General features: G+C 39.4%; 1 protein-coding gene across 1 annotated transcript in view; it reads right to left on the reverse strand.

Moving 5' to 3' along the window:
* Nucleotides 1–7,688, reverse strand: part of LOC118330696 (laminin subunit beta-1-like) — a gene marked incomplete at its 3' end in the record, with an annotated part of 17,715 nt that extends 10,027 nt beyond the window's left edge. The window contains 13 exon segments of the mRNA XM_035665346.1: nt 605–740; nt 1,434–1,513; nt 1,715–1,827; nt 2,058–2,234; nt 2,321–2,509; nt 2,850–2,970; nt 3,062–3,264; nt 3,404–3,467; nt 3,578–3,766; nt 4,025–4,098; nt 4,801–4,939; nt 6,121–6,320; nt 7,468–7,688. Coding sequence (XP_035521239.1) covers nt 605–740; nt 1,434–1,513; nt 1,715–1,827; nt 2,058–2,234; nt 2,321–2,509; nt 2,850–2,970; nt 3,062–3,264; nt 3,404–3,467; nt 3,578–3,766; nt 4,025–4,098; nt 4,801–4,939; nt 6,121–6,320; nt 7,468–7,507 — 1,725 coding nt within the window.
* Between the last annotated feature and the right edge of the window lie 1,097 nt (nt 7,689–8,785).

Genomic DNA, 8,785 nt, shown 5'->3' on the forward strand with positions numbered 1-8,785 from the left:
AAAGGAGCAGTCCTGACACCATCCCCCGTGACACCCCTCACCAGCCCCACCTCACCAGTCCCCCCCCCCAGCTCAGCAGGAGCCGGGGCCACTTCACAACTTCACACCTGATTCTGATTCTGATTCTGATTATTAATGATGGAACACACAAACCGATTGCTGGATTGGTGTATAGGCAGAAAGTCAGCAGGACACACCGATCATAACGTCTAACCAATCAGACCCATACGTCACAGCTTTAGTACTATAGAGTGGTGTGAGTTTTAGGACAATGATATTGACATACACTGGCTACATCGGCCAAAGCATCGATAATGTTGTACTAAGTATTACAGTGTGGACATTCCCAGTTAAAGAACAATGACTAAAACTCTGCTTTTTCAAGTCCACTTCAAATTCTGTTTTTTTATTTTATTTTGCCTCACAAACTACACATCAGATGCTAGAAGTCAACATAGAAATTTCACACCATGATCACTGAACAATAGGGAAAATCAATGGCTTTGATATTGGATTGGATTTTATGTTATTTTTCTTTTAGGTTTTTAGTTTTAGGTCTTACTCATTCATTCACATATACACAAAGGTTAAAAGGGTGGCTTACAGGTCCAAACTTGGCATCCTCAGCCTCATACGTGTAGTGATCCAGAGCGATGAAGTAGAATCCCGATTCAACCTGATCACAGCGTCGACCAAACATGTGATCTCTGCAGATGCATTGGCCGTTCACCTGATCACACCTGCAGGAAGACAGGAATTGGAAAATGTCAAACCAAAAAAGAAAACTGAAACAGAACAAACAGGAAGGATACTTGTCAGGAAAACTGACAAAAATAAACTAAGAAAGTGAAACAAATCAAAAGCGACACCATTTTTCTTGAGCAGTTAGTTTTCTTTTGTCATCAGAGGGAAGTGGCACTCTCTTCAGAGAAATAAAGTTACATCTTACAGTGTTTAATTACTTTTGTGCTGAAATGTCAACATTATGTCTCTCTTGTTGAGAGGGCCTTGGCCTTTTCTCACATCCCATATTCTCCAGGGCTCCAAGTCAGGACGCAACGTGTGACACACATTTTAGTTGACAAAATGTTAAAATCTTGTTTTTATTTGATGTGTAATGGATACATATTTTTACAGCTGGAGAATGTAAGAATCATTTTAGTCCTACAACAATGATAAATGAAAGTATTAAATCTAAAGAGTTTTGCCAACTCCTGATCTAATTCATCTGAATTACATGTTATTTTTTATCTCCAGTCCTGTGATTTGTATTTCCAGCTACATCTTGTTTTATTCTTGTGTTGCAGATTTAAAACAAGAAAACTAGGATCTTGTTAAAACTGTTTATTAGGACAAAGACACCGTTAAATGCTAGCAGTTAGTTGTTAACAGTTAGCAATTAGCAGTTAGCTGTGATTTGGATCTGAACTCACTGGTTGTTGACGGCTCCTCCCAGGTCACAGTCACATGGCCTGCAGCCGTCCATATCATTACTGAGACCCCAGTGTTCAGACTGAAAACACACACACACACACAGCAGATGTCAGAGATTTTTAGTCCTGTAAAAAACCTGATTTAAAGCTGAGAGAGGAAGTCATTCAGGCTACACACACACACAATAAACACATAAACACACAAATTAAACACATAAACACACACACAATAAACATATGCTGTGTAACAACAGTAAATGTATTGTAATGTTATTTCTTACCAAACACTGGTCACAGTCCCGTCCGGTCACCAGACGTTTACAGAAGCAACTTCCTGTTTCACTGTCGCATGGATTTCCTCCCGGAACTGTTCCCACGGGATTGCAGGTACATGCTAAAATGCAGTAATAATACACAGTGACAGTGAGTGTACATGCTGAAACGCAGTTATAATACACAGTGACAGTGAGTGTACATGCTGAAACGCAATAATAATACACAGTTACAATGAGTGTACATGCTGAAACGCAGAAATAATACACAGTGACAGTGAGTGTACACGCTGAAACGCAGTGTGTCTGTGTATGTTGTATTACTGTGTAGGTGTTACATGTCAGGTTGTACCCTTGCAGCCTTCAGGCTGGTCACTCATCCCATAATGTGCTTCTTTGCAGCTCTCACAGCGTTCTCCCTCCACGTTGACTTTACAGCGACACTGACCGGCGATCAGACTGGCTCGAACGTCTGTCATCCGGTCACATATTCCTCCATTCAGAGAGCCCACTGGGTCACAGTTACAGGCTACAGAAACACACACAGGACAAAATTCACTGTGAGGAGGAAGACTTCAGAAAAAAGTCACAGTCTGGACTCAGTGGTGGACTCACGTTGGCAGATGTTGGGGTCTCGAACGTCCCGCTCTGGATGCTGGTAGTAGAACGGTTTACACTGCTCACAGTTGTGTCCAGCAGTGTTGTGATCACACTCGTCACAAACTCCTCCACTGACATTTCCTGAAGCCACGAACACGGCCATATCAAAGTGACACGAGTCTGAGTGCTGGTTGCAGTTACACTCTACAGACACCACAAGGAAAGAAGTCAATAGATCGAAGTCATGATGATTGATTATTGATCATAATGAATTTATAAAACAAACTGAAGTGACAGTTGGATCAGGATCAGGTCAAAAGTCTAATCTAAGTTCACTAGAACCAAGTAGAGACTGGGTTTGTACTGGCTGTTTTCTAGTAGAGACCAGCAGACAATCATAGAGACTAGTAGAAACCAGTACACAGCAGTGGTCAAGACCCGAAGAGGCCAGAATAAACCAGTATAAACCAGAAGGGACCAGCAGAGACCAGTACAGATCAGTGGACGGAGGTAAGACCAGAGAAAACTACTACTACTGACTCACTCTTGCAGGCGTTGGTGTTGCGTCCCTCAGCTGGTCTCCAGGGAAGGTCGTGATGGAAGTCCTGACACTTTTCACAGTTCAGACCTTTAGTGTTGTGGTTACACATACAGTGACCGTGAACCTGAAGACACAAAATCATAAAATAATCAATATTCAATCAATGTTCAGAGACCTGGTCCCTTCAAGACTCCTCATTTCCCTCCAGGACTCACCATGCCCTCCCTGATCTTCCCGGCTCCCTGGATGGGGGCACACTCGGAGGCGTGTCCGTAACAGAAGCAGTTCCCTCGGACAACCATGTCATAGATGGCATAGTAATACTTCTCTTTGATCTCCATCCGAGAATCTAGCAGGTTGTCTCCAAGTGTGTGCAGTTTGGTGAACTTCACCCGCAGGTTGGTGATCTTCAACATGTCTACAATCAATAACAGCTGATCAGTGACAGATTAATAGCCCAACACATAGAATAGCAGTCATTAAAGTTAAATAATAGTTGATCAATGACCCAACAGATCACATCAGATCAATAACCAGGTCGGTGTGAGGAAACATACTCTGGATTCTGGGGCTGTAGGGGTCATCGATTCTGAACGCCGGGTCCAGAACTCTGAAAATCACCTGGGAAAGAAACAAAACAAATTACCTTCTGTGACATCACAGTGAATCAGTTGTGTTATGACATAATTTCCCGTTAACCCAGTGGTTAGCAGACTAGTGGTCAGCAGTACCTCTCCTTCAGTGGACGGCTCAATGTCAGAGTAACGTGAGTCACAGATGACATCATCGACCTTCTGCATTGGACCGTGGGAAACGGATGGGAAAGAAGTCTCGCAGTCATAGGCGAAGTAGCGATAAACCTGCCACGTCTTCCCGAAGTCAGCTGACCGCTCGATCACCATGGCAGCAGGTCGAAACGTCTGAGGAGAGATAACTGTGTTAGGGAACAGTTCTGTTGATCCCACAGAGCGACAAAGAGAGCAGACAACTTCTTCCTCTTGGGCTGGACCAGCAGACAGTAGAGTCAGTACTAAACTGATTTTAGTCCTGATTTTACACTCGCTGACAGTTTTTGGAGACTGCAGACAAACACCCACAGCTCAGAGGCAAATCAGTTGCTTTGTGTGAACTGCTGATGCCTTATAGATGCCTGAAAAATGTGCCTGTGTAGAACTTACCTTGAAGGTCATGATGAGGTGTGTGAAGTGAAACTCGGCCTCCAGGTTGAGCTGGACGGTGACATTCTCCAGACCTGCAGACAGTAAGAAACAGGGAGATACATCATTAAATCAATAAGCTATAATATTGTTTGTATTAGATCTTCTTTAGACAAGACTGTCCGTGATGGAGCTTTGCAGACAGTTTAAGTTGTTCTTTTCATCACGACTCAGTAATTAGTCTAAAGCAGTACATCAGCACTTTATTATCCTCTGTTGAATATTTTTTTCAGGTTTCCCCTAATCAGCACAAGAAATGTCTGGCAAAACAAAAGCAAATCAGTGTCTGATTTATTAACTGTAGAAACACAATAATGCTTTGTGAGAGAATAGAATCTAATAAAATTCCCGATACTGATGCAAGTTTGTTTTTTTTCGCAAATCCATTTTCTTTATTTTTGTATTTCATTATTTTCATTTAAAACATGTTGAATATAAAATATGGTTTATTGAACTTCCATCCCCTGCAGTACTCAAACGTCCCTCAAGGGGTATGCATACCCCCAATAGAGAAACACTGGTCTCAACAAGACTTTGAGTTCCTGGTCTAATTCCTGGAACTACTTTGTGTGAAAGGGGCTGTTTGTCTCTGACAAGAAGTCTTTGTTTAATAAAGTAATGTCAGCTGATCTGTGATCATTTAATCAGACTGTGATTCTTGCTGCCTCTGAAGTTTGAGTAGGAGTTCTAACCTCTGCCCTCTGACTGACCTCCCCTCTGTGTGTGGTTATTCTCACCATTCTCAGACTGCCACCAGGTCTTCAGTCGGTTCGGAGCAAACGTTGTGACAACGTTCTCGATACGATGACCTCTTGGCTGATCAGTCAGCTTGTCGTAGAGGTCCGTGGAGTCGCACACAAAACATTTCTTCTCTTCCTGGTTAATGAGACACAGTGAGGGGAAGGGGGGGTATGAATTCCTCACATTCCTCTCTGCTCAAGCTCAGTAGAGATCAGAAGAAACTTCCTGACCGCAGACTTTTCAACACAAATTACATCTCTTTGACTACTTCCTGTTCTAAAGTCAAACGATATTTTGAAGAAAAAAGTTTAACCCTTTAAAGCTTCGACTGTTTCACTTTATAATAAGTACTAGATTTTCAGTTTCTTTCCCTTCAGATTAATTATAGATTTTATTTGAAACCTTGGATTTTCTTTCTGTTCTGAACGTTTAAAGTTCTGGTGTCAGGGACTTTGTGTTAAAGTTTTACTTTGTTCACTTTGACCTTCATCACACCTGACGGTATACCTGTTGTCACCAGCTGCCGTTCAGAAAAGATATAGGATGAAATCAACTTTAACGTTTGTTCTGGCAGTAGAACAAAAGCTACCAGTCTGTCTCTCTGACCGAAATCCAACCTTGTTTAAAGAATCAACTTCACACTGAGCATTCTCAGTTAACTCTCTCATCCTGATTGGACACCCACAGTTTGTTTCCTCCACAGAAACATCTGGACAAACATCTGTCTGCTGTCAGAGCTCCACGTTCCCTTATAGGGAGCTGATTTAAACAGGAAACACTGCAGACTGCAATACAAACACACACTTTAACTAAACACTAAACACTGTCCAATCAGATTGAAGCAGGACAGAAACATTGCAGGAAGTATTCAGACTGAAATCTGCTGTGTGTGTGTGTGTTAATTAAAGAATCACTTCTTAAAACAGTTTAATTCATGTCTGGTTCGGCCAGAAAAGGTTTTGAAGAAAATGTAATTAGCTATATTCTTCTTGGGGAGACCAGATAGTAGAGTATTACAGTAATCAAGGTAATTACAGTGTGCATTAGTGTCTCTGTATTGGCTTCAGAGAGAACCTATGACATATCAATGGCACAGCACTGAACATTCATCAGTGCTTACAAAAACATCTCTGTCATTAAGATTTAAACCAATTAAAAACAGAAAGGCCAACCAGACTGACGTCTTCCCGAGAGAATGGATACCTGTATATCATATTTTTTATATGTTGTTTACCTGTATATTATATTGTTTATGTGTTGTTTACCTGTATATTATATTGTTTATGTGTTGTTTATCTTTATATAGTATTTATTACCTGCAGGTGGCTGACGATGCAGAATGGTTGGGGTTGGCTTAGTCCACAGGTGGAGGTGGATGACAGTTGGTGGGCTCGGCCAATCAGAAGGTCTCCTGTTGCTGGGTAACAGCTGCCCTCAGTGCACACGTCACTGTACTCTGGAAGGCTGACGTCATCCTGGGCCCTGCCCACCTGAGCGCAGGTAAACACCTGCAGAGCTGAGAGCAGAGACTCATATTATGAAAATCTGACTTGAGCAGAATTAAAATCAGACTTTAAAAAAAAAACTACAATGAGGTGTTGAAGCCCCGCCCCTGTTTGACTGACAGGTAAATAACGACACCACGTCTGATTTAATCATTAATCATTTCTAAACACATTAAAGGTCCGTGGATTTAGTGGCATCTAGTGGTGAAGTTACAGATTGAAACCAAACTCAGATTTTACAAACACAGTAAACTGTAGCCAATGTGCTTCCCCAGATATTAGAGTTAAATTTGTTTAGAAGAGTTTAAGAGTTGTTGATTGAGGAGAAACTGCAGATTTAATCATTAATCATTTCTAAACACATTAAACACTTTAAAGGCCTGGGGATTTAGTGGCATCTAGTGGTAAAGTTACAGATTGACACCAAACACAGTAAACTGTAACCAATGTGCTTCCCCAGATATTAGAGTTATATTTGTTTAAAATAGTTTGAGAGTTCTTGATTGAGGAGAAATGTGACTGAATTTTTATTATTTGGGCTTAATTGTAAATTTGACAAATGTTAACACTCAGTTGTTTATTTGTGTGTGTTTGGATACTACTGCGGAACAACAACAAAAACAACAATGGGAATGCTGTATTTGTTGATGTATTTATTTATCTATAGAGCACGTGGACATATCAATACCTCTGATTTAATGAATGATTAAAAAGCATTATTTTCTACAATAATCAATCAGTCTCTAAAATATCTCGAGACTCTTTAAATGTCCAAAACAACAAAAAGAGAAAAATCTTTGATTTGATTGATCAGATTTCACTGCCCCTCCTTTAATCAATGAACCAGTAAATCAGTAACTAATTCATTGATTGATTTCTTAAATCACTTTGACCAGATTAATGATAAAGATTTTCTCTGTTGATCAATGAATCACTGTATCCATAAAAGTTGTTTGATTTACTCAGAGGGAAACAAAGACTGAGAGAGAGTTGGGATCAATAAAATTACTGATTGATTAACTATTGGTTGACTGGTTGATTCAGTTTTAATCAAAGTATTGTTAAAGTACTGAAGTACTTATAAAGTATTATCAAAGTATTGGTTAAGTACTGATAAAGTACTGATGAAGTACTGTTGTATTTTCAGAGTAAACTCACCGAGCAAAACCGCCTGCTGAAGCTCCAACATGCTGCTCATCCGGATTCTGATTCTCAGAGACAAAAACCTAAAAACCAACAGAACCTGAGACCTCCAGTTACCTCCAGAGTATGAGAACTCTCCAAAGATCCAGACTGTGAAAACCTCAAGAAACCAGACACCCTCAAACCATCTGAACCTCCTGAAATCCTGCAGAGACTGCCAGACCCCCAGGACCCTGCAGACCTCCTTAGACTTGAGAGCCCGCCTCCTTAGTCTGCCGGCACCTACACCTCAGGACTACACATCCGGCCTGCCTTTCAAAATAAACCTGGGTGTTTATGTGTATTCTGTTTGTTTGTTCTGTAGATTTTATTTATGGTTCATGGATCCACAATGGAAGAGATTTATATGTGAAAAACCAACTAGAGAAGTGTAATTATATTACAAATGTTTGTGTCTATTATATTTGTATATTATGTTTAAATTATTTATTTTTTTCATTAGAAGATCACAAACAAACCCTCTTTGTACAACATGAATTTATTATTTTATAAAAAATCATAATACATTTTTTTATATTTACTGAAGTTCTTCACAGACACTTTTGAAAAAAATTGATTATATATTATGTCAATATATTACAAACAACACAAAATAAACAAATAATAAATATATATATACACACACAAAAACATATATATATATATATATATATATATATATAGATACAAAAAACACAATATATATGTATACATACAAAAACAACAGAAAACTTTATTGTGAAAACAAACTCTTAGGCCTTCCTGTCTGACTCCTTCAGACAATGAACCCTAAATGGCCAAAAGTATGTGGACACTCTCTCCATAGTCTTTTCTGTTCTGAATAGAAATCTTTGAGTTACAGCAGACGAGTAAACAAATGAAATAAATGAATTAATCAAGGAATTAATATTAATTAATTAATTGATATTTTAAATTAATTAATTAACATCCCCAGACAAAACAGAAAGAACAACAAACACAAATTAAACATGCAGCTGTCCACACACATTTGGCCATGTTGTATATATTAACTGTGTCAGAACTTCCTTTGGAAAAACTTCCTTTTTTAAACCTGAGGTGAACTTCTGACCACATATCACTTAAAAATGTTTGTGTGTTTTATAATTTCAGAAGCAACTCACAGTTGATTAAGTTGTAGCATAATAACAACAACAATAAACAAAAACAATACTAGTTTTCAACAATAGTTTCTGCAGTAGTTTTGTAGTTTTTCTCTTTGTGTACTAAAGAATCCCCCCCCGCCCGGACAGACAAAAGACATTCCTGACAACTC

This window comes from Morone saxatilis, unplaced genomic scaffold (genome assembly GCF_004916995.1).
Source record: "Morone saxatilis isolate NCDOM2014 unplaced genomic scaffold, NCSU_SB_2.0 Contig2, whole genome shotgun sequence".
NCBI classification, from domain to species: domain Eukaryota; kingdom Metazoa; phylum Chordata; class Actinopteri; family Moronidae; genus Morone; species Morone saxatilis.